This window comes from Emydura macquarii, unplaced genomic scaffold, assembly GCF_026122565.2.
Source record: "Emydura macquarii macquarii isolate MOO-44397 ecotype Brisbane River unplaced genomic scaffold, CSIRO-AGI_Emac_v2 contig_2141, whole genome shotgun sequence".
In the NCBI taxonomy this organism is placed as follows: Eukaryota; Metazoa; Chordata; order Testudines; family Chelidae; genus Emydura; species Emydura macquarii.
Genome location: NW_027132278.1, coordinates 165849 through 192996, shown reverse-complemented (window position 1 = coordinate 192996; position 27148 = coordinate 165849). Strand labels below are relative to the sequence as shown.

The 27148-nt window shown below is 46.2% G+C and overlaps 1 protein-coding gene across 1 annotated transcript in view; it reads left to right on the top strand.

Annotated features, from left to right (window-relative positions):
- The first annotated feature begins 1919 nt into the window (after positions 1 to 1919).
- LOC137160140 (zinc finger protein 271-like) overlaps positions 1920 to 27148 on the top strand; it is a 150583-nt gene continuing 125354 nt past the window's right edge. Inside the window, exons 1-2 of the mRNA XM_067558579.1 lie at positions 1920 to 2100; positions 3441 to 4290. Of these exons, the coding sequence (XP_067414680.1) occupies positions 1920 to 2100; positions 3441 to 4290 (1031 nt within the window). The remainder of the gene's footprint in view (positions 2101 to 3440; positions 4291 to 27148) is intronic.

Below are 27148 nucleotides of genomic sequence, written 5' to 3'. Positions count from 1 at the left end.
GACGTTCCAACCCGGGGATCAGGTCCTTGTACTCCTCCCCACCGAGGAGTCTAAACTACTGGCCCAGTGGCAAGGCCCATACGAGGTCACGCAACAGATAGGCCCATCACCTACGAGATACATCAACCCCATCGCTGGAAGCCCAGACAGGTTTACCATGTCAACCTGCTGAAGCCCTGACACAAAGGGGAGGCCCTGATGATTGCGCCCTACCCTCAGAATCAGAGCTAGGGCCGCAACCCCTGGGCCCAGATGATCTCCAGGGGCCCCTACTCGGGGACACCTTCACCAAGAGACATCTAAAACAAACCTGGCGCCTCCTGGAAGCCTTCCCCAGGATGTTCACGGCAATGCCAGGTCGGACCACCCTAGTGCACCATTGTATCCAGACGAACCCTGGGGAGGTGGTTCAGGTGCCAACCAGGCCCCTCCCACGGCACCTGCAAGAGGCCATAGACAAAGAGGTCCAGACGAAGCTGGACCTTGGGGTGATTGAGCCCTCAACCAGTGAATGGCATAGCCCTGTTGTTCTGGTCTCCAAGCCAGATGGGTCCCGGCGGTTCTGTATTCACTTTTGGAAAGTTAACCTGCTCTACAGGTTCGATGCATACCCTAGATCACAGGCTGAGAACTCCTCGAGCACCTTGGGGGGGCCCAATACGTTTCGACCCTGGATTTGACCAAGGGCTACTGGCAGACCTCCATGGAACTGGGATCAAACGAAAAGACGGCCTTTGCCACACCAGCGGGCCTCTACCAATTTACCCGGATGCCTTTTGGTCTACACAGGGCCCCCACAACCTTCTAGCATTGGCTGGACCGGCACCTGAAGCCCCATATGGAATACGCGGCCGCATACCTCCACGACGTATTTATTTATAGTAATCACTGGGAGGACCACCTCAACCACATCGTGGCTGTCTTGCGAGCACTTCAGGACATCGGCCTAACAGCCGGCCCCAAGAAATGCCGCATTGGATGGCGGGAGACCACATACCTTGGGACGAGGAGCGCTACAACATCTTGTCAGGAAGGTCCAGGCGATCTGGGGGCAACCCGCCCTGACCATAAAAGGACAGGTCAGGCAATTCTTCGGGCTGGTGGGCTATTATCGGCAGTTAATCCCTGACTTCGCCACCATTGCAGTCCCCCTGACCTGAACCTACTAACTAAGACTCAGCCAGTACACGTCTGATGGACTCCTCCACACGAGAGGGCGTTTTGAGCCCTCAAAGATGCGCTCTGTCGAGAGCCCATGCTATGTAGCCTGGACTTGAACAGGGCTTCATTGTTCAGACGGACACTTCCACCGTGGGGTTGGGTGCTGTCCTGTCCCAGGACATCGACGGAGAGGAACATCCAGTGCTGTATATCAGCCAAAAGTTTGTTCCCCAGGGGTGCAACGGTACTCTGTGGTCGAAAAGGAGGTGCTGGCTGTGAAGTGGGCCGAGGAGGCCCTGCGGTACTACCTGCTTGGCAGTACCAGCATGATAGTGACCGACTACGTGGCCCTGAAGTGATTACACCAAATGAGGGACACCAACGCCTGCCTCATGCACTGGTATTTGGCACTCCAGCCCTTTGCCTTTACAGTATGGCATTAGCTGGTTGGCAGCACACGAATACCAACGTGCTGTCGCACCTTGGGGAACCAGACCAACCCAGCCCCGAAGACTGAGAGCTGGACTTGAGGAGGGGTTGTGTAGCCAGGAGGTGTGGCCAACCTTGGAGATTGACAGCGATGGAGAGCCAAACTCCCCCTGGCAGTTGGAACCTGGGAGTACAGCACTTGACAGGGAGCAGGTAGGCGGGACTAGGAGTATAAAAGCCAGGTCTGCCCACTCAATCAGAGGAAGGCGGCTGAGGAGAAAGATGCCTCTTCCTTAGTGCCGGAGCCTAGGGCTGCACCCAAACACTCCATGGAGGAGAGGCTGCTGGAGCTACCCATTGCGTGGGGCCCTGAGGATCTGGAGGAGCTGCCTGAACCGGATGAGCTGAAGGAGACCACCAGATCCTACGACCTGGAGGAGAGGCTGCTGGAGCTGCCTACTGCCTGGGGCCCTGAGGACCTGGAGGAGCTACCCAAGCTACCAACACCTGGTGAGCCATAGAGGACCCCAAGACCCTGTAACCTAGAGGAGCTATCCTCTGCAGATGACTCCGAACAGTTCTCAGACCTGTCATCAAGTGACGAGGCCAAGGGCTTCTGGAGCTTCCCTCAGGCAGAGTACCCCGAGGAACCGAGGTATGGCTCAGGAGACCAGGTATTCTAGGGAGAGGAGGGTGGGAGGAAGTAGCCCAGGGGAGCCTACTATAGTCTGGCTGAGCTTGCGCTTGCACTGAGTCAGCGTGTTTTGGCCAGAGCCCTGCTGACCCAGTGATGGGACACCCCATCACTGACAGGTCCCTGGGCTAAGACTCAGTGGAGATGGGTGGGTCTGCATCCCCCTTCTCCCTTCCTAGCCCGACCTAGGAGTGAATGCCTGTTGAGGGCCAAAGCCAATTCCTTGCTGCCTGCCATGCTCTGCCAAAGGGCCGCGTGTGGAACGAGCTACTCGCCCTGCTGCTAGAGACTGCTTCCCTTCTGCCTGCCTTGCCCTGCCTAAGGACCAGAGCTTTGGACCATTTCCTTGCTCCTCTGGGGCTAGAGGCTGTTTTTCCCCCATTGCCAGCCTTCTTTGCCAGAGGGCTAGGCCAGAGAATATTGCCTCGTCCTGTTGAGGACTGAAGACTGTTTCCCACTGCCTGCCCGCCCTGCCGAGGGCCGGGCCGGGCCGTAGACTGTTTGCTCACCCTGTGAGGGACGGAGACTGTTCCCGCGGTGACGCCCACCCTTCCTAAGGGCCAGGGCTTCAGAACTGCCTATCCACCCTACACAGGGCTTGAGATTGTTCCCCTTTGCTGGCCCACCTGCCAAAGGGTGGGGACCCTGAACTACGTGCTTGCCCTGTTAAAGGACTAGAGACTACTACCTCTAAGGGGCAGGACCTGAAACCAAGGCTTATCCTGCTAGGGGCTGGAGACTGCCCTTTTATTTTGGGCTCCCCACAGGGCAAAGGCGCTGAGAGGTGTGGCATCCCTCTGAGATTGACAGCAAGGGAGAGCCACCGGCGCTGCCCACTACAGGGGATCTACTACATAGTTGTTAATGGTGTGTACGTCAATACGTTTTTATGAGTTGATAGACTGGTGGCCCTTCAGGGTTGTAAAAATTATATTTGTGGCCCTTGAGCCAAAAAGGTTGGGAACCACTGAACTAAATCATGCCGTTGGTGTGTGTGATGTTTTAAAAACTAGTCCCTTATTCCAAAGACCTTCCCAGCTAAATTGACCATGCGTAGATGCTGACTAGAGTTTATAAGCTTTACTGAAAGGTGAGTTTTATGAAGGGACTTGAGAGAGAGATGCACAAGTTTCTCATCGTTGTTGTCTTATTCCAGCAGGCACCTGCAAGGTGAGAGAGAATGAAGAGGAGAAGTCCCAGTGGAAAGGTCCTGCAGAAGTGGAGCCACATGAGACATTTGGGAGGAGACCACAGAGTCCTGAGGAAGGAGATGCCAACCTGAGTCAGGGCAGGGGTATACAGCAGTGGGGAGACCCACTGGGACAGACATGTGGGGAACTCATTCCCTACATAAACCATCCTAGAAAAACCACAATCAGAGAGAGGATTCTCCACCTTCAAATCCAAAAGGAGGAAAGACCTTACAAATGTCCCGATTGCGGGAAGGGATTCAGTCAGAAGTCAAACCTTATTCGGCATCAGAGAATCCACACGGGAGAGAAACCCTACAGATGTGGTAAATGTGGGAAGAGCTTCAATGACAGCTCCAATTGCAATCGACATGAGAAACTCCACCTGGGACTGATGCCTTACAACTGTCCTGAGTATGGGAAGAGGTTTGGTCTGAACTCAGACCTCGTCTGCCATCAGAGAATCCACACAGGAGAGAAACCTTTTAAATGCTTTGAATGTGGGAAAAGATTCATGACCAAGGGATCTCTAGGGATACATCACAGAATCCACACTGGAGAGAAACCTTTTAAATGCTTCGAATGTGGGAAAAGATTCACGACTAAGGGATCTCTAGGGATACATCACAGAACCCACACTGGAGAGAAACCCTATCACTGCTTTGATTGCAAGAAGAGATTCAGTGTGAGTGCCAACCTCATTCGCCATCAGAGAATCCACACTGGAGAAAAACCTTATAAATGTAGTAAATGTGAGAAGAGCTTCCGTGACAGCTCGAACCTCGTAAAACATAAGAGAATCCACGAGGGTGAGAAACCTTTATATATTAGACCCGGCTGGGAATTTACTATCAGAATTATTTTTGATTTTGCTGAGACTACATTTTCTGTTGAAAAGTTTTCATGGGAAATATTTTGAATTTGCTGATATAGTTTGATTTTTTCAGTTTGGAAAATTTGAAACAAAATATTTGTTTGAGTGAGTTTGACCTGAAATCGATATATTTTTGGTTTGTTGAATTGACCCAAAACTTTGAGTCAATTCAACATTAAGCTGCATTTTCTGGCTGTGGTGCATTGCCTTATGGGAGTGGCTGTTCAGGCCTCCGTTCATCCTATGTCCTGGACTCCCTGGCCAGACCACATTTGCCACAATGCCATGCTATCTCCCTGCTGACCCTACAGTGTGCTGCACGGGAGTCACATGGCTGCTGATGCATCATGGGAAATGTAGCCTCCTTAAGGATCTCAGCCCAAAGGGGAAAATGGGGGCATTAGACAACTAGCTTTAATGAAACAGAGCACCACCATGGGTAAATGCAGTTAACATTGACTTGACTCCAAACAAAGTGTTTTTGGTCAATTCAACAAAACAACATGAAAAGTTTCGATTCAGGAATGTTCAAATGTTTCGTTTCAGTTGAAAATGCCAAAACAAAACATCTCACCTTTTCTTAAACAAAATTTTCAGGACTTGTTCTGCACAAAGTTTTGCTGTTTCAACTTTTGTCCTGAGTCAGGGAAGGGAAAAAAAGTGGAAGTGTTGGAATGTCCACCGTTTTTGTTTTTGTGGGGTTTTTTCTGGGTTTTTTTTTGTTTTTTGTTTTTTTGCTCCTTTCTATGATCTATGTGATGAATATTGAAACCGCTTCCATCTGAACTGAAACCCAAAAAAGGTGCTACTACATGGACTGGGCTCGTGAAATGGGCTTTAACTAGCCTCTTAAACACTTTCGCTGTATGGCCACATAGGCCTTTCACGCTTGGAGATTGGGGAAATGAATTGCAGAAGCCAATTATTATTATTTTGGTGGTGGTGGTGGTTCATCCCCCATGCTGTAAATGTTCCCCAGGATCAGACAGTGAGGGACAAGCTCACTGAGCAGAAAGTGGCATTGGAGATGGAGGAAGTAGAACAGAGAGGGATTAGTTGTGGAATGGAAAGGACCAGAGGGGAGGTAACTACGGAATGATGGGTAAAACTGCTGTGGTGCCTAAACTCAGTCTTTGATCACATGGGAGTATAAGGATTCTGTTGTGCCTGGCCTGCCCCATACATCTCCCCAGAACTGGGGACAATCTTGATGTCAGGATGTATTACCCTGACCCAAAACTTCCCCTTCTCCAGCAGGAATGAGAGGCAGGAGTGAAGATGCCACTTCAGACTCCTGGGGAAAGGGCAAATGTGACTTGTGTCGCAGAGAGAAGGTAGGAGATCGGGTTTGTTCTCTTTGTGTTTCGTCCACATCATTGTGGTGTTTGGGCACTATCTCACACTGTCAGTGTCTCTGTGCTACGTGGATGCCTCCAGTTGGGTGACTGTTTAACTCAGTGGAAATTACATTGCCTGTGTTTATATGCTGAGATCAAAACTCAAGGGATGAGGAAATAGAAGAATCTGAGAGGTTACAAATGACTTAGCTGTGGTTCTACTCAAGACTATGGCCCTTTCTTCCTTGACAGAGCTGGTCCCCATGTGTATCAGAGCTAGAACTGCTGACTGGAGTAACAATGAGTTTTTGCTCCTGTTAACTCGTGAAGTCAATACAGTGAAGAGCGCAAGATGGAGTCTATTCTGGCTCTTGCAAATCTCACACTAAATTGCTATTAAATCGCCAATTAGTGAAACTCTACAGAAAATTCCAAGATCAAAAACTGCGTTATGATGGAATTAATGTTAAGTATGTAGCAGTAATTTAAGGGTTTAAAAAAAAAATTAGACATTGCAACTACCCCAAAACCAAACAGTACAAACCCAGGGCATTCAGAGTTAAGTTTATAAGTACAAGAAAGCCAAAGATATTAAGACCTGGAAATACATAGTTAAGGCACCCAAATAATCTTAACTGTACCCTGGAGTGATGCCGCACACTGCCAATGCAATTTTGAGTAGGCTATAGTTCTAGATTAAATCTAATTGATTTTAAAGACACAGCTCTTCTTACCACTCATGGTGTCACTGCAGGTCACTGCCACCATCTTCGCTAAGGACAGTTTGTCTTCATTCCCACTGGGAACAATGGTCATTCTGAAAGAGGGTATCTTTGCTCAAGGAGAATCCATAGCCTCACAGTGGCGTACCGAGGGAGGGGCAGGGGTGACCAATGTAAGTATGGCCTCCAGGTGCCAGAGACGCACAGTACGCCACTGTAGCCTCACTCTCATTGAGAACTGGGGGGAGCAGAAAGAGGAAGCCAGAACAAAGCCTATAGTCCTCTGAAAAGTCAGGGAAGTCAACTGCCCCCAGTATCGCATAACAAGTAACGCACCTGATAGTCAGAGCAACAAGCTAGGAAGATGCAGGGCTTAGCAGCAGCATTTTGAATGAACCAGAGGGAGCTTATAACACTCAAGACGATCAAGGCTTGGAAGAGAGATTTGGCAGTATGGGCAGGTTACATGAGGAAGGTTTTGTACGGTACACTTTATCTAGCTAACAAGATCTTCTTGTAACAACAACTAGCCAACTGAAAATCCTTATTGGAGTCAAGTTAATAGAAATGTGTTTCTTTTAGGATTTTGCAGAAGTAGTAAATCCAGAGATTTTACCAGGCCCAGAGGATAACCAGAAAACGTACAGGTGAGATGAGGGGTCCTTGTTACAGCTGGACCTGGTAGTGACTACTGTAGCTAAGGTTGTCTGACTCTTTCCATTATGAGACCCTGCTTTCAGCTGTGTACAATTTCGCCAAAATGTAAACTGAAATTTTCCATACTGGGTGTTTGCCTCAGGCTACATTTTTTTTGGGGGGGGGGGGAAATTTCAGCTAAAATGGTTCTGCTTTTTCTGAAAATAAAAAGTAGGGGAAAGTGTTTTTAGCCCATGTTAAAAACTCTAGCATTGCTATGCATTAGAGCAGGGATTTGAAATTTGGTAAGGGTTTTTGTCTGTTCCTTTGAAAATCCACCTAAATTTGGCCCAAATCATAAGCGAATGAAAAATCACAAGTCATACATGCTCTATTGGGGAAGGGTCTGTTTAGATTTATAGAAACTTTAGGAAATGTTTCAAACCTATAATACAGGTTTGTCGGAAAAGAAGACTGTTGAAATGGGAATGGAGGCATTAGTATATTGAGAGAGAACTCTGTACATTAACAGTTCCCAAACATTTTCCCTGCATGACCCCAGTTTCAGATGTGTTGTCTCCCACTACCCCAGATAGCATGGAAGTTGCCATTTAAAAATGGTGTCCTCCCTGCAGTGTGACCTCGCCTGCATTGTACATGCAAGATCGCGCTGCAAGGAGGCTGCCATTTTGCTTTTTAAAATGGCATCCTCTGGACTGCATGACCTTACATGCATATGGTAGAGCAAAATTGCTTCCCCTGTGCAATGTGATCTTGTGCATACGGTGTGTGTGAGGTCACGCTGTGCGCAGGAGGCCATTTTGTAAAATGGCATTCTCTGCACACTCGGAATTGCCATGAACCCATCCGCTAATGAAGCAACCCCACCTGGGGTCACGACCCTCAATTTGGGAACTGCTGCTGTACATTGTCTAGATCTGATTCTGCCATTGAATTTCTTGCTATGAGCTAAAATAAGTGTTGTCTGAAGCTTCCCTTAGAAAAGACAATCAATGAAGGCGGACCTAGTGGATTAGTTTGGGGGAAGGGGGGTCCTGGGTTCTATCCCTGGCTCTGGGCCTAGGGTCTAGTGGTTCTAGAAGGGGGGCTGGGAGTCAGGACCCCTGGGTTCTATCCCCAGCTCTGCTACACACTTGCAATGTGATTTTTGGTAAGTCACCTTTCTGTCATAAATAAAAATTCAGTGTGTGTGTGTGAAACATTATAGTGTATCAGTCCTGTACCCATGCTGGGGGGACTTCAATGGGATAGTGAAATAAATATTTTTTTTCAAAAACAAGGCAAATAACCCCTTTTATCTTGTCCTCCACACCCTCTGCCCACAACCACTCACTCTGTTGGGCCTATAGTCTCTGCCTCTGTTTCCCACTCCACCAGGCAATGATAAAACTGATTGGGACTTTGCATCTAGTGTTGTTTAAATCTCTTTTGCCCCTCTCCCTTTGATGTTCAGGGTTCACTTCCTCCAGGCAGGATCATTCAGATGCTCTGAAACTGAACTTGGGTTCGAGGTGAGAGCAGCTGTGACTGTCGATTACAAATATGAATCCTGGCGTAGGTGTCAAACTGCACTGGAAAACCAGGAATGGATGATCGCTGGCCCTTTGTTCAACATCTGGGCAGAACCCGCTGGGGCTGTGGCAGCTGTGCACTTCCCCCACTTCATGTGCCTTGCAGGTATGGCAGACAAATAATGAGTATAAAAACTCTATAAACCCATAGATCTCTGTGATTTTGTAACAAATCATGGCTGGAAACACACACAAACACAGTACGTTTCAGCAGAGACTGAATATAAGACTTTCAGCAACAATAAGAAAACCTAGGTCAAAAGCCAAAGAACTGAAGGACTCTAACCCCTTTAGTTCTTGGTAAATAACAAGCTGTTATACTTGCTGGGCCCAGCTTCAAGATGGAACCATGATCACATGCATTAAAACTGTGTGTAACACATTACAAAGAATTGGAGGAGGTGGTTTGATAGATGGACTGTAATGTGCTCTGTGCTATGCCCTGGCCTGTAAACTGTCCTGTCCTTCAGTGAGTGGGAGTTCCAAGGCGTCCCAAAAGTGTAGGCCACACGGCCCAATGGCTCCAAGACTACGCACTCCAGCCCGCCTGTCCCACACTGTGAGCTCTGCCCAGGGAGTCCCACTGAGGTAGACTCCTGCTCAGAGCCCTTTACCCTCTTTAGGGATCAGTGCACATCAGCAAGTATCTGCAGAGACACTAGGCCATCAGTTCAAAATGGAGGAGGTTGGATTAGTCCAGTGGAATGTGGCATCGGGAAGTCCTTGGGTTAGTACAGAGAAACAAAAATCAAGACATAGTCCAGACAAGCCAAAGCCAGGGCTGCCCTTTGAGCCATGCTGCTGTAGGAACCATCTTCGCTTCCTTTCTGTCTCTGTTCCTTTGTCTCAGTCCAGGTAAGTGCTGCTTTGTCTCTGAGCTCTGTTCTTAGCACAGGTACATGACACTTCTGTCACCTGTCCTCAGCTGCAGCAAAACCCCACCGAGTTCACATGTTCCACCTGCTTGAGCTTCCGATTCCTAAGTGCTAATCATTCAGTCATTGGGGTTTCCATTGTCTTCTCAGTTTCTCGACTGATATGTGAATGTTCTAGCCAGTCCTGATGGCTCATTTGTACCACCCCAGATAGTTATGTGGCAGAGACCCCTAATGTCTCTTGCTCTGCCCCAGGAGGAACATTTTAACCCTTTGCACCCACTGGGTAGCAACATCAAGCCAAAGAGTTTGACTACCACACATAATTCACAAAAACATGAAAGGTAATTCCCACTTGCATCAGATGGCCCATACTGCATAAGTGAGCAGCTGCTTGGATCTGGGCAAGCAATATTAAAAAAAACAAATCTGGATAATGTTAACTGGCACAGAGTTTTCAGATTGCCCCAGACTTTCTCTGCAATAAGTGCTGCTAGAAACCATGTTGTATCAGTTGGTTGCAAAGCCTAGAAAGAGTCTTCTGCTAGCGCTTCACAAAATTGAGGACATCTGCAATTCTTTCTTCCCAGCATGTGTGGGAAAACATAGACACTGTAGCTGTACCAGGTCAGTTGGGCCTCCTAACTCATTCCCATAATGCACTGCCTGGATATGGAACTTACCAGAAGATCCTGCTCCCATCTTTGGTTATAAAATTAAACCCACAGCTATTGTATTAAAAAACCTGAATTTTGACCTTGTTAGAAGCTCCCAGTCACTTTCAAAGACCTTATGATAAAAAATAAGCAAACAAAATAAACTAACTTTAAACAGTACTTGAAATACTCTTAAATAACTTTGTAACAAAAGCTACCCATGTATTCTTCCTACAGAGACTTTACCAAACTGACTATTCTGATTATGCAATGCACCTTCATGTCATCTAGGTGTGATCTGTAGCATCTGCACCACAACATAGGCTTTCATTCACAAATGCTCACATCCTTTTAATTTAGAGCACATACACACATTCTTTCCCCTCTGACCTTCTTCAGAGACCATTTCATAACTTGGCTTTACCTGGATTTTGGAATAAAACTACAGTGTCTTTCTATATCCCAACACTTCTGTCTTGATAGCAAACAAAGTCTGCTCTCTGGAACTTCCTAGCTAGAGCCATTCGGTCCTCTGTTTAATAGCTGCCTTGCTCTCAGTTTGTGTGGTCAGAGAAAATACGTAGCCAGGATGTTACAGGTTTTGAGATTTTCTATAGGAGTCTTGATCTATAGGGCACTGTCCTTTTCCCCAAAAAGCTCAGCTGGGTCAAATGTGGGATTTAAAAACTCTCATTTTATTGAGCTTTGCCTCTGTTCTTTTTCTCAGGAAAGACAGAATTCCTATTCAAATTAGTTAGTTAATAACTAAATGTGACTTCCATACACTGAGTCTGGAGCAGTGGCAAAAGCATCCCAACCAGCTCTCCCTCTTGCTCCATAAAATACACCGTGGTGGACCCAACATTTTCCCTTATTGGCAAAGGCTGGAATAACATACATCTGCAGCCAAAATGTTGCAGGTTTTGACACTCTCTGCTGTGACAGCAGCTGCATCTTCTGGCCTTGCATCACTGTCATTCAGCCAAGTCCACTGGGAACTTCAATAGTTTGTATGTGCTTATAACTCACTGCTGTGCACCTCTTTGCATCTGGGTCTCGGAATCTGCTCTTGCCCGGTCTGGTGTTCCCTCCTTCAGCTGCTCACCCTGTGGTCTCTCTCTGTCTCTCTTGACTGAAGGACTCCCTCTTCATGACTTGGCCTCTGTCCAGGTCACTACAGTCCTCCCTTTCTGGGATATCAAGTCCCACTGAGCAAACTCTCTGCCATCTCAGGCAGCTGATGCACTTCCACGTCTGTGCCACTTCTCCAGTGGCTGGTAGGGGAACTAGGGCCCACCCATTACTCCAGGTTCCAGCCCAGGGACTCTATGCCCAGAAACCATGGTCTGCTCAAGTTCCTATCCTGTTGCTGTTTCTCTGGGCTCTCCTACCTTTCTTCTGTCTCTTCTGGCCCCCCTCTGGGTTTACTACTGGAGCTTCCTCCGCTCCCCATGGCTACTTCTCTCCTCTCAACTTCTTGTCAGAGTCTGTAGTGCTAGGAAGAATACCAGAGCCCCCACCAGAATGCCTCCTCATACTTGGCCAGCTCTCTTCTCTAGGGAGTGACTGCTGAGCTCCTCCCTGCAGCCCTCCTCCTACCACCAATGTCCTCTTTTTATAGGCCTATCCCAACTCTTCCCCCAGCTGGGCTTCATCATCCATGAGGCCTCCTCAGAGTGCCGGGCTCTCCTCCAGGTGCAGCCTGTAAGGTTAATTGGCCTGTTTGAGCTGGTCAGGCCGGGGTGGACACCACTGATGTGATAATGTTCCCCATCACTCTGATTGGCTCAGCTCCCAGAGTGAGGGTGTGCAAGACAGGCATAACTGCCTCCCTATAAATGATGACTTTCTATACCATCCCCGAGATGGGGTAGGGAGGACGCTTTGTAACCAACACACCCCTCTTCTGGGTTTTTCTAGACCCAGAACCTTTTGACTTCTGTGCCCTGCTGTCTGCACACATGCAGAGATGCAGATAAGTCCCACAAATCCCTTTCTCTTCCTCGTGCTCGCCTAGCCTGTGGACTTCACTCAAAAAACACCTCACCCCCCCTTAATCTGCAGTGTGAAAGCCTGAAGTTACATTTGTACATGTGGAGCCCAATTGTCTTCCCCTCCAGAGAACTGTAGCCAGCCAGGTGGCTGGTGGGAGCAGGTGTGTGTGTGTCTCTCTCTCTCTCTGTCTTTCTCCCTCCCCTCTGTTGTTAGGAACTTGAAAATTAGAGAGTGTGCTACAACCTGTGCCCAGGGTAGCCCACTGGTAATGCCAAGGTCAGGGCAGGCTGCAAAAGGGGAGCAGATTCTCCCTACGCTGGTGGGTGACACTGAAGCCGAGCTTCCCAACCAGCCACGAACTGCTTCTGATTACCCCACACTGGATATCACGAAGCCAGTCCACAAATGCCCACAGCCCCCTTCGCTGCATTTCAGCTCCAGGTTCCCAAATCAGCACCAGGTCCAGCAAAGAGACCGATTACTTAAACTCTCTGCTCTTTGCTAAAAAGGTTCCCTCTGACCCCAAGGAGTCAGCCACAGCACCAGATCAATATAAGTTTGGATCTTACCTAAAATACCATGCTGCCAGCCAAACCTTTAGTAACTAAACTAAAGGTTTATTGTACAAAGAAAGAAATAAACCATGAGAGAAATGTTAAAGGGTTAAAGTGAATCACAGATATACAAATGATTAAAAGTCCATATACTTCAGGTTTCTGGAAGAATTGTGGAGTTGCAGGCTTGTATAGTCCCTCTGGTTTACATCCAGTACCTGGATGGGTCTAAGTCCTTCAGTTCAGTTGCAAGATGAATAGATCCAGAGGTAGGTGTGTGTCTGCAGCTGGACAGGAGCAAAGAACAAGATGGATCCTGTGGTTTGATCTTATAAACCCCCTCCCCTGGCCATGCGGCCTGCGGACAGTCACAAAACCCAAAATGGAGTCCAGAGTCACATGGGCCAATCCTGATGACTCTACAGGTGTGCCTGGGGTCCAGTCACGTAAGCAGGTTCTGGTGACTCATTAGTGATGCTGGCTTCTCTCTCTAGGCTCCTTGAACCTGGGAAGGCCTTAATGGGCCATTGCGCTGGCCATTGTTCTGCAGCCATCCTATCTGGGGTGTTGCCCCAGCAGCACAATTTGAAACACAGATATCTCAAATACATCCATAACTTCCATGTCACATATTACACATGAACATAAGTAATATTCTCTTACTTAGCATATCATAACCTTCCTAACAGTACCTGACATGGCCTACCCCACATGGATTATTATGATTCTGCCATGCTGATGTCACACAATATACTAGCTGCCCCCCCTCTCAAGCCAGCCCGCATGACAGAGAGCACAATAGAAATACTTTAAATTCAGTGGGGACTATCAGGTAGCTGACAGGTGGAAAGCTAGACTGTTGAGGATGGAGAGGGGGGATAGTTAATTAAGGGAGATGGATGCAAGGATCCCAAAGGCTGTGTCTCTCGTTAGAAAGTCATTTACCTTTCTCTTCAAAGTGGGAGTCATCAACCCCTAATGACAACGATTTCCTGCTCTGTCTTTGCTCTTTACACAACATTAACAATATGAGGAAAGCCCCTGGACACAGCTGGGTTGATTTGGCTGTAGGTTGATATAACTTGGTAGCATCCCTTTAAATAGCTGACCTCCACTCTTCTACGGCTGAAGCCAACAGAACAACAGAGTGTCCAGTGAGTATATGCAGCTAGGCCCTGTATGTTTTATATAAATATTTCTAAAACACCACACTAAGACCAGCTATATGTATGCACTGCACTCACTGTTCCTGTGTCAAGTTCCGGGTGGTTGGCTTCTGCAAAAGAGGAAAGGAGGCTGATGGGATGGCTCTCAGACTATTTAAAGAGATGCTACCCAATTTACTACAATTCACTACACCTATTTAAAAAAATGCAGGTCACAGACTTATCAAGGGCCAGATCCCAGCGTTACCAGCCCTGAATAAAGGGGCAGCTTGTAGTTGTGCTGCCCCAGAGAAAGAATCAGTAACCAGAGTGGGACTCAGTCATTGTTCAGTCAATGCCCTCCCACCATGCTCCATCATGGTGGAAGCGGGGAAGTAAATCTGTGTCAGCCCTATACTTGGTGCAGATCACATCCCAGGTGAGCCAGCTCACCTGAATATCAGCAGCTCAGTGTCCTCCTGGAAAGGCAATGGAATCCTTTCAGGGTCCATTACTATGTGTTTGATTGTAGTAACTATGCACCAATAAATGGTTATACAACAGACAAGAGTCCTGACTCCTAGTCTCCACAGCCCTAGACCCCTCTCCCTTCCCTGCCATAACTGAGAAGAGAGCCTAGGATTCCTGGCTCCCCATCCCTTGCTCTAAACCAGTGTTTCTCAATTAAATATGGCCACGGAACCCTTTTGAACTCTATGAATAATTGTGGAACCCACCAAACTCTTAACACAAACAACTAGGTCGTTTCTCAGTTAAATTACACTTACACTCCATACCCTCCGCCGAAAAATCCGGGACATCTTCCCTTTTTCGGCAGCACGGAGAATAGCGGCGTGGAGAACAACTGCTCGCAGAACCCTAACAGGGTTCCCGTGGAACCCCAGGGTTCCACGGAACACCAAGTGAGAAACACTGCTCTAAACCTTGGGAAATGCTGTCATGTAACAGTAATAGGTAAAACAGAACCTCATTCTCTTTGACATCGATTCGCAGGGAGAGAAGCTGACGTCTCCCGGATGCGAATCGCCCATTTCATTGAAGGGAGGATGACCCCGGAGGAGCCAACGCGAGTGATGCCTTTCCACGCTGTGCTGGAGAACCCCAGCTTTTCCTTGTGGGGACCTATTTGGAAAGCAAAATATATGTTGTTTAGTTCAATCCACAGTGTTGCACTGCTCTATCGGGCACTCAAGGCTCAGAATATAACGCTCCACCTCTACTTGATACCTGATGTCTGTGCATTGAAAAAGGTAAGTGAGAATCAACAAGATTGAGTCAGATTCACCATCCTCCATAGAGCATATAATCTGGAATAACTCAGAACATGCTGCCACATGCATTGTTGTGAGATCTGTTTGTGCAGCTAAGTGTAGTGAAGGTTGTTTTTAAATGCCATGTAATTCTATATGTATTTTACTCTCTGAATTATGATATTCTACCTAGGAAATTATATGTATGGACTTTAAAAGGTGACCTGTGAGGGATTTTTTTTTTTTTTTAACAATTTGGGGTTTTTTATGACAGAGAGAATTCCTGTAAGCCCTTTACTACCATTTTTTTTTTATCTCTGCTTGTTTTGTAACTTAGAAATCTCAAGAATGTTAAGTCTGGTCTTCACTGGTTTGCTGGAGGACCACTGGGAGATCCAAGCAGTGCTTGTTAGCTGTCACCATCTTAAGTGAAAAGATGTGGATTGAATCTTTAACAAAGGCTTACTTAAAACATTAGTCATTAAAATTAAACTGATGTTTTTTTTTAAAAAATTCAAATATCTCAATGTGTATAGACTCATAGACTTTAAGGTAAGAAGGAACCATTATGATCATCTAATCTAACCTCCTGCACAATGCAGGCCACAGAACCTCACTCAGCCATTCCTGTAATAGACCCCTGACCTATGACTGAGTTATTGAAGTCCTCAAATAATTGTATAAAGACTTCAAGGCACAGAGAATTCACCAGCAACTGACCTATGCCCCATGCTGCAGAAGAAGGCGAAAAAAACCCCAGGGCCTCTGCCGATCTGCCCTGGTGGAAATCATTCTGGGAAATCTATCTGGGTTAATTTTTCTTTTTTTTTTTTGGTCATCATCTCAACTGTCACTCTGATGCCATTACCTACGTGCACTCTCCAGTCACCATATAATAAAAAACCCAAACAAACAAATTTTTAAATACACCATTTACATTTTAAATGCACCATGTACACCATTCATTCTCAATCATAAAGGAGAAGGGAAAGGGCATAGACCTATTTTTTTCTCCTTTTGCAGGTCATCTTGAATAAAAAATTGGAGGGAATGAATTATGGCTATAAACCTTGTATTTAGATAATACTAAAATGTTTAAAATTAGAACTTCAAAAATGGCTTGTTTCATACATAGAAGATTAGGGTAGGAAGAGACTTCAGGAGGTCATCTAGTCTAACCCCCTGCTCAAAACAGGATCAACGCCTAGGCTTGGGAAGATTAGATTTTTATTGGTTTATATGTCGATAAACATCAATTTCCCCATATACACACAAACTGATGAAAAATTGCTTTCATCAATAGTAATTGAATATGATAGTGAGGCAAAGTAAGAGAAACGCTGCTCATGAACTTTTTAGAATTTGATTTGAGGCTATTTACTTTGTATATTTGGACATGTGATGTGGACACTTTGTGTCTTAACAATTATAAAGTTTTAAATTTTTGAATCTCAACCTCTACCGTCATTATATAATTGTCTGACCACCCACATCATTGCCTGAGGCTTCCAGTATTGCCCACAACTGTGAAAATTTAAATAGATAAAAATAGGGGGAAAAATGCTTAAAAATAAACATTGATATTATCTGTTGAAATTATAAAAAAACTAAAAATAGAATTTTGCCATGCCTAATTATAAACAATTAACATTGCATCAAGATTATGCCTCAACTGCTGTTCTCATGGTACTGTTTTCCCTTGTCATCATAACAATAAGTTCTCCTTTCCAACGGCTTTTGGATAGGAGGAAAATGGGAACTGGGACCCTATCTGCACTGGCTCGCCTGCCTCTGTGGTAGTCCCTACACACCATGTCTTCTATGGACCTGTCTGTCAGTATGTCAGAGATGACTATGCTTGTTCTTTACAGGTAATTGATGACAACGAAATGATGTGCCAATCAATACGTGTGCGCAAGTCTTCTAAAACCAAGCCACTGACCCATGGCTCCCATTATATGGTATGCAGCCCTTCAGATATAGAAGTAACACCTGAGGTAAGTGGAAATTATCTTCTGAGCTTCAATGAAGGCCTAAAAATATCAGATCTCTCTCCTGAAGTCATTATTGAAACTCAGCCATGGCATTGGGGGGTGCTGTGCTGCAGGAAGCAGGAGGAGGGGTTCAGTGGGGGGCTCTCCCCCCACAGTCAGTGCTGGCCCCAATGTCCCCATATAGTGTTGCAGTGATCAAGGCCAGAGATGACGAAAGCCTGGAGCTAGATTGTAGCTATTGGAATGGAGAGAGAGGGATGCTGCACAGGGAAAATGGGCAGGACGTGGTGGCCACCTGGGAGTAGCTGAATAAAAGGCAGAGATTGTGAGCCTGGTTGATGGGAGAGACCCCAAAGGAGAGCAGTAGAGGGGTTGGAGTCACCAAAGCTGAGGCAGGAGAGAGCAGCCTGGTGGAGCATGAAAAGCAGAGGAAAGAAGTGAAAGGAGCTAGAGAATGGAAGACATTATAGTAAAGGCTGGCATACTCCAGCCTAGGAGATCACCCTGGTAAGGCCCAGTTCTTCTGGGAACTGGGATATCCTGTACACTTTTGATTCCCAGCTCTGCTGGCTTTAGCAGGGTCACCCCTAACGGAACACCTCTTCTTCATTGCAGGAGCTGGAGTTCTGTTATGTAGATCCAGAGGATGAACATCCATACATGGAGATTTACACTAAGGACTTAGCAGACAGACTGGAGCTCAGCTTGGTGAAGCAAAGTAATAGGCAACCGGTCTGGAAGGCCGTTGTGAGACCAGGTAGGTTCAGTTCAGCAGGGGTAAGAGGTTCGTGCAAGACGATCCCCCTCAGCACTTGCTGATGGTGGTCAGTGCAAAACTCAGGTTCAGAAACTGTCAGCAAGTGCATGTCCCACCCGTGTCTTACTGTGATGTAGTTGGAGCTGCCTTGTAATATTGTATTGATACTGTATGGTGGCTTGGTTTATTGCTGTGTTTGCTGAAGCAGTCTATTGAATTAGTTAATTCAGGAAATAGGAAGAGGAGGATGGTTCCTGATAACCACTTCTCAGCAAACACTGAAGAACTTCGAAGGAGCAAGACCAAAACTGGTAGCTTTGATAATACAGGCTCTGCCAACAGCTGAGCCTATCAGACCAGATTACATAGCATAGCCTTTGCCTGCAAAGAGAGGAAAACACAGATCTCAGAGGGTTTAAAGAGAGACACTCATTCAGGAGAAGAGTGAGAGGTAAACCAAGACCCCAGGGTCTGCTAGAGTTGTCTGGAGAAGTTAGGCCTGTCTAGGTCACCATTATGGGATAGTAGGACTCTAGGTAAAATAGAGGGGCAAGGTGGGTAAGGTAATGTTGTTTTTTTTTTCAGATCAACTTCTGTTAATGAGAGAGAGACATTCTTTTGAGGTAAAATAGAGACGTGTGTAGGCTATATGTAGTTTTTAAAATCCTTTTCTGTGAAGCTTTTGTTCCTACTAAATAGACAAACAATACTTTTGTTTTAAGAAGACTGCCTGGACACTATAAACCACTAGTCACAGGCTCCTGAAGGGAAGACCAGCAGGGCAGTAATGGTGGAGACAGGGTGCTGTAGCCCAGGCTTTGGCCTCATCGTGGAAGAATCACACAATTCCATCCCAAGAGAGGTGAAGGCACGAGGCAACCAGAAAGGGGACAGAGATGCAACAAGCCCTGTAACTGTGACCTCCACAGATCTACAGGAACAGGAGCTAGCATTTAGGTGGGAGAGGTGCTGTCTTTTAAGCAGTCACTTGCACAATATCAGAGTTTATAAGTTTTTCTCTGGAACCATTTCCAGAGGAAACTTGAGAATCGCAGGCATCCTCTTGAAAAGCTTTAAAATCACCCAGGCTTTGTTATTAACAAGACAACTGCCTCTTCTGGGGATGATCATGAGAAGTCATAAAGTCCAGCACCCCTGCACTGAAACAGGGCCCAGTAAACTGAGACCATCCCTGACTGGTGTTTGTTCAACCTGTTCTCAAAAACCTCCAGTGATGGAGATTCCACAACATCCCTTGGAAGCCTCTTTCAGAGCTTGACTAGCCTTACAGTTAGAAAGCTTTTTCCTAATATCTAACCGACATCTCCCTTGCTGCAGATTAAGCCCGTTATTTCTTGTCCCTCCTTCAGTAGACATGAAGCACAACTGATCTCCATCCTGTTTATAACAGCCCTTAACATATTTCAAGACTGTTCTCAGGTTCCCCTTCAATCTTCTTTTCTCAAGACTAAACATGCCTGTTTTTTAACCTTTCCTCTTAGGTCAGGTTTTCAAAACATTTTCTCATTTTAGTTGCTCTCCTCTGGATTCTTTTCAATTTGTTCACATTTTCTGAAGTGTGGAGCCCAGAATTGGACACAGTTTTCCAGCTGAGGCTTCACAAGGGCCAAGTAGAGTGTGTCACACATACGGCCCTCTGGTTAATATGCCCCAGCATGCTTTTTTTGCAACTGCACCATATTGTTGACTCAAATTCAATTTGCAAGAAATAAGAATGATTCTTCTGAGAGTGACGTCCCTGTGGGTGCTTCACTTCAGGTGTAGGTGTGTCCCAGCACCGTCAATCGGAGATTTCTGCAGCAGTGCTGTTGGCGCCTCAACAACTGCCCGTGCAGCCCAGCCCTCTCAGTTCCTTCTCATCCGTCCTTGGCCTGAGTTGGAGCTCTGCAGCACTCCTTTTTCCCTAAGAAAAACAGTTAGTTTTAGACATAGTTTACTCATAGTTTTCAGTCATAGGATAAATTACTTAAGATAGATAGTTAAGACAGTTAAGAAAAAAAAGTATATATATTTAGATAGAAACTGAGAATTGTTCTTAAAACTCTCAAAATGCCTCGATCACAAGGATTCAAAAGATGGGAGTCCTGCAGGGATGCAATCCCGATTTCAGATGGACAAGCTCTCTGTGTTAGGTGTTTTGGAGAGGGACATATCTCATCCAAATGCGAGAACCAGGAAAGACAGAGATCTCTGCCTTAAGGTTATTCTCAAGGAAAAATCTCTCCAGCCCACCTTCGAGTCTGAGACCAGGGAAAAGGGCAGAGTTATGGCTCAAACTCTACTGAGAGGAGGAAAAGAGCCCTGATCTTGCTGGTCAGAGACACTCCACACAAAAAACCAGTCTCTGGCCAGGTCTTTACCTCTTGTGCATCCATCTCATGGGAGAGCTCAGTTACTGTGCCAACTACCTCCAGCACCAAGAAAACATCGGTGCCAAGTCGCAAGTCGATACCAGCTACGGCATCGTTGACACAAGCCAAGGCGACGCAGAAATCCACCCCGGCATGGATGCCACCACCATTGGCACCATCATTGGCACTGTCACCAACTTCGCCACCAAGAGAAGGCAAAAAACAAACCTGCGGTACCTACCACCCTGCCAGTTGAACAGACCACTTCGCTACCATCAGCACTGAAGCAACAACAATGGCACCACACGTGGAAGGTGACACCTCCAACACATTTCCCTCTCTACGGCACTGATATGTCACCTTACCAACAGGCATCACAATAATCAATCTCACCCATTCCTATCCCACTCTCCAATGATGACGAAGAAGGCATACAGGGAGGAGTTTTTCCCCCATGCCAATCATCTCTAGTCAAAAGAGAGTCAGTATCCTCCTTAAAATCACTAGCACAAATTGAAAAGACCATGAGGGAGTGGATTGAGCAAATGAAATTGTTCTCCCAGAGATCTCTCCCCAGACACGGGCCCTTAGGGGACCTGTGCACATCATATAAAGCTCGACATGACATGCCTACTGGACAAATGTGTTCCATCATCCCCTGGACAGGTGGACAAACCGGATGAGACAGACGAAGGGACACAACAGGATACCTCACCAACCCACAACTCATCCTCATTTCCGGTCGAGGCAATAATGCTTCCACCACCAACTATGGCTGACGATTTAAAAAAATTTCAAGTATTGTGTAAACGCGTGGCAATAAGCCAAGAGATATCTCTACAGGAGGTGGAGGAGACTCAGCATAAACTATTGCAGATTTTACATACGTCGGCCAATACAAAAATAGATCTGTCCATTAAGGATGCAATAATGCAACCCGCTGATACCATCTGGCAAATACCCACATCAGCTCCACCAACCTATAGGAGGGCAGATAGGAAATATTACATCCCATCAAAGGGCATACAATTCCTGTTTACCCATGCTCTTCCTAACTCCCTACTGGTTGGCACAGTACAACATAGAGTCAAACAAGCACAGCTAAAGTCCACTCCATTCAACAAGGACAGCAAAAGACTAGACCTATTTGGCCGCAAGATGTATTTGTCAGCAATCTTGCAATTCAGAGTGGCTAACTATAACACCCTATTAGCAAATATGACCATGACAATTATGCAAAATCAACAAGCTGACACAATACTTACCTGAAGACAAACAGGCACAACTGAACTCCTTAGTAGACAAGGACCAATTAATCGCCTAAACATCCCTGGAGGCATCACTCAACATCACAGATACAGCAACTCGAACAACAACAATAGCTGTAGTCATGCGTCATGCCTCCTGGCTGCAATCTTCCGGTATTCCAAAGGACCTGCAGGCAAAAATGGAGATTTACCATTTGACAAGGAGAAATTATTCTCCAAGAAGACAGATGAAATCCTACATTCTGTGAAGGACTCTAGGACAACTCTCAAAACACTGGGAATCTACACCCCATCTTTTAAACACAGGAGATATCAACCCTACCAGAGGAAAGACTTCTTCACCCGTTAGCGAAGACCATATGACAATTACAAATTGAAACAGAGGCCCCAGAGAAGGAGACAACCATGCAACCAATCAACTTCCTCTCAATCAACTCAGACCAAACAGTCATTTTGGCAGTTTGGTCGAGGGTCTGAGATGCACCCCACCAGCAGGAACGACCATTTTCGGACACCGTTTATGCCTCTTTTACACCAATTGGGCAGCAATTACCATGGATAGATGGGCCCTAGAGATCATCCATATGGGCTACTCCATCCCTTTCATATACACGCCATCCACCCTCTGGTCCCTCTTCAGGGACCCCCTCTCATGAGCACTTAGGACAAGAGGAAGTACTTCACCTACTACAACTAGGAGCAATAGAACAGGTTCCACCATGACACAAGGGCAGAGGATTCTATTTCCAATACTTTTTGACGCAAAAAAAGAGTGGAGGGTGGAGACCAATCCTAGATCTCAGGAAGCTCAACAAATTCATCCATGTTCAAAAATTCAGAATGGTCATTTAGCCACAATAATTCCAGCCTCACAACAGGGATATTGGTTTTCAGCCCTTGACCTAAAGGACACTTACTTTCATATTATCATACACCCATCCCATTGATGATTCCTCTGATTTATAGTTGGTACGGAGCACTACCAATACACAGTTTTTTCCAAGATACTTTCAGTCATTGCAACACACCTACAGCGACAAGGGGTGATCATTTTTCCGTACCTAGACAACTGCCTCCTCCGAAGCTCCACTTATGCAGAAGCAACACACAATACACAGAAAATCATAGACCTTTTCAAAAGTCTAAGACTACAGATAAACTACCAAAAATCAACCATATCACCGACCAAAAGCCTAGAATTTATAGGGGCACAACTCAAATCTATGAGAGCAAGAGCAACATTACCAACTCAGAGGCTCCACACAATACAAACTCATTTTAGAAATCAAAAACAGCCCATACATCCCATTCAGTCTTCATCCCAAACAGACACAGCCTGAACAGACAATTAATAGTACCTCCGAAAATCAAAGACTCCCTAGCTTTGTGGACAAACCAGAACAACATGTGCAAAGGCATACCATTTCAAAAACACGTACCAGCAATCATAATTACAACCGATGCTTCACTGATAGGGTGGGGTGCGCACATGCATAATCTCACTTTTCAAGGCCAATGGACTCCATCGGAAACTCAACTCCATATCAATTTGCTCAAAATGAGGGCAGTATGCAAGGTGTGCGCACATTTTCTCCCACAAATATCGCACAAATCAATCCATATTATGACAGACAACTTGCATGTTTTACGTAAACAGACGGGAGTTCCCGGTTTCACTCATTATGTACAGAGGCCATAAAACTCTGGAACTGTTGCATAAACCACATTATAGACACATTCGCCTCATACTTCCCCAGGTGCATGAATACAACAGTGGAAAGACTGAGCAGAAAATTCGGACTCAAACATGAATGGGAGATCAACGACAGAGTCCTACACGACATATTTCAAAGCTCGTGCACACCAACCATAGACTTGTTTGCAACAACAATGCACCGTAAATGCAACCAATCCTGTTCCAGAGCAGGACAGAGACACCAATCCCTAGGGAATGCCTTCTTACTTGGATGAACAAAGACACTACTGTATGCATTGCCACCATCCCCACTCTTATCAAAGGTAATAAACAAGATCCGCCAGGACCAGTCCTCAGTCATCCTCAGAGTACCAGCATGGCCCAGACAGACATGGTACCCCACCTAACAAAAATGTCCATTCGGACCCCAATAAGACTCCCCATAAGGAAGTACCTCTTTTATTCCAAAATGAGGACACGGCGCTTCACCCCAACCTGGAGATGATCCATCTGACAGCTTGGAGGGTTCTTGGTTCCAACCAATAGAGAGGATGTGCTTGAGACAGGTCCGAGTTTTACTACTTAACAGCAGAAAGCCCTCCACTCACAAAACGTACTTACAGAAACAGAAGAGATTCAGTACATGGTGTCAAACAAAAACCATTCAAGTGGTTTCGGCTCCTCTACCACTTGTGCTCGAATACTTATTAGGCCAGAAGTTTTTAGTTTTATCTTTGAGTTCCATCAAAGTACATCTCATGGCCATTAGCACATTCCATCAAAACGCAGACTTATCACCCATATTCTCACACCCTGTCATGAAACATTTTCTGACAAGCCTACAAAACCTGTACCCAGAAATACAGGAACCCACACCAGCATGGGACCTAATGTCTTAAAAGCCCTGATATGTTCCCCTTTTGAACCTCTAGCCACGTGCTCACTCCTCACCTGTCGATGAAGGTAGCATTCCTAATTTCCATCACCTCAATGAGAAGAGTAGGCAAGATAGGGGCCCTTAGGGCACACCCTCTCTATATCATTTTTCACAAAGACAACATCACTATGAGGGCCCACCCAAAATTCTTACCAAAAATATCTTCTTTCCATGTGAATACCTTCCAACATTCTATCCCAAGCCTCACAAGAACCAACTAGAAGCTAAGTGAGACCTACTAGACATCAGAAGAGCATCTCATTCTATTTTGACAGAACCAAAGGGTTCCATAAATCACTGAGACTATTTGTCTCCATTACAGAATGTTCAAAGGGAGCTACAATATCTATGCAAAGACTATCAAGATGGATATCAGGACAACTTCCTGGTGCAAGTGCTGAAGCAGCCAACTAGGGGCCGTGCGTCTCTTGACCTGCTGCTCACAAACAGGGAAGATTTGGTAGGGGAAGTAGAAGTGGGTGGCAACCTAGGCAGCAATGACCATGAGATGGTCGAGTTCAGGATCCTGACAAAAGGGAGAATGGAGAACAGCAGGATACGGACCCTGGACTTCAGAAAAGCGGACTTTGACTCCCTCATGGAGCTGATGGGCAGGATCCCTTGGGAGGCTAATATGAGGGGGAAAGGAATCCAAGAGAGCTGGCTGTATTTTAAAGAAACCTTATTGAGGGCACAGGAACAAACCATCCCGATGTGCAGAAAGAGTAGCAAATATGGTAGGTGTCCAGCTTGGCTTAACAAAGAAGTCTTTGGTGAACTTAAACACAAAAAAGAAGCTTACAAGAAGTGGAAGCTTGGTCAGATGACTAGGGAGGATTATAACAATACTGCTCGAACGTGCAGGAATGAAATCAGGAAGGCCAAAGCACAATTAGAGTTCCAGCTAGCAAGGGACGTGAAGGGGAACAAGAAGGGTTTCTACAGGTATGTTACCAACAAGAGGAAGATTAGGGAAAGTGTGAGCCCCTTACAGAATGGGGGAGGCAACCTAGTGACAGAGGATATGGAGAAAGTTGAGGTACTCAATGCCTTTTTTGCCTCTGTCTTCACAGACAAGGTCAGCTCCCAGACTGCTGCACTGGGCGGCACAGAATGGGAAGGAGGTGAACATCCCGCAGTGCTAAAGGAACAGGTCCAAGATTATTTAGAAAGATTGGACATACACAAATCCATGGGGCCGGATGCAATGCACCCGAGGGTGCTGAGAGAGTTGTCTGATGTGATTTCAGAACCATTGGCTATTATCTTTGAAAGCTCGTGGCAATTGGGTGTTGTCCCTGATGATTGGAAAAAAGCAAATATAGTGCCCATCTTCAAAAAAGGGAGGAAAGAGGAACCGGGGAACTACAGACCAGTCAGCCTCACTTCAATCCCTGGAAAAATCATTGAAAAGGTCCTCAAGGAATCCATTTTAAGGCACTTGGAAGAGAGGGAGGTGATCAGAAACAGTCAACATGGATTCACCAAGGGAAAGTCATGCCTGACCAACCTGATTGCTTTCTATGATGAGGTGACTGGCTCTGTGGATGTAGGGAAAGTGGTGGACATGATATACCTTGACTTTAGCAAAGTTTTTGATACTGTCTCTCACAGTATTCTTATCAGCAAGTTAAGGAAGTATGGGTTGGATGAATGGACTATAAAATGGATAGAGAACTGGCTAGAGCATAGGGCTCAATGAGTAGTGATCAATGGCTCCATGTCTAGCTGGCAGCCGGTCACAAGCAGAGTGCCCCAGGGGTCGGTCCTGGGGCCAGTTTTGTTCAACATCTTTATTAATGATCTGGAGGATGGGGTAGACTGCATCCTCAGCAAGTTTGCAGATGACACTAAGCTAGGGGGAGTGGTAGATACCCTGGAAGGTAGGGATAGGATACAGAAGGACCTAAACAAACTGGAGCACTGGGCCAAAAGAAATCTAATGAGTTTCAACAAAGAAAAGTGCAGAGTCCTGCACTTAGGATGGAAGAATCCCATGCACAGCTACAGACTGGGGACTGACGAGCTAGGCAGCAGTTCTGCAGAAAAGGAGCTGGGGGTTACAGTGGATAAGAAACTGGATATGAGTCAGCAGTGTGCCCTGGTTGCCAAGAAGGCTAATAGCATATTGGGCTGCATTAGTAGAAGCATTGCCAGCAGATCACAAGAAGTGATCATTCCCCTCTATTCGGCATTGGTGAGGTCGCATTTGGAGTATTGTGTCCAGTTTTGGGCCCCCCACTACAACAAGGATGTGGACAAGTTGGAGAGAGTCCAGCGGAGGGCAACAAAAATGATTAGGGGGCTGGAGCACAAGACTTATGAGGAGAGGCTGAGGGAAGTAGGCTTGTTCAGTCTACAGAAGAGAAGAATGAGGGGGGATTTGATAGCATCCTTCAACTACCTGAAAGGGGGTTCCAGGGAGGATGGAGCTAGGCTGTTCTCAGTGGTGGCAGATGACAGAACTAGGACCAATGGTCTCAAGTTGCAGGGGGGGAGGTCTAGGTTGGACATTAGGAAAAAGGTTTTTCACTAGGAGGGTGGTGAAGCACTGGAATGGGTTACCTAGGGAGGTGGTGGAATCTCCATCTTCAGAGGTTTTTAAGCTGCGGCTTGACAAAACCCTCGCTGGGATTATATAGCTGAGGTTAGTCCTGCTCTGAGCAGGGGGTTGGACTAGATGACCTCCTGAGGTCCCTTCTAACTCTATGATTCTATGCATACATCTGTTTTACAAACAATCCAAGGTTGAACTATCTGCCGGTATTAAAACTCACTCAAAAGGGTGGTGGCGACCTCCGTTGCTTTTCTCAACAACGTCCCTATATCGGACATTTGTAGAGTGGCCAGCTGGGCCTCCAAACACATGTTCATAAACCACTACGTTATCATGGCTAATGCAAATATGGACACTCGTTTAGGTCCACAATACTAACATCAGTCACCGAGACTACTCCAAAGTTCCCATGGTGGGACACTGCTGTACAGTCACC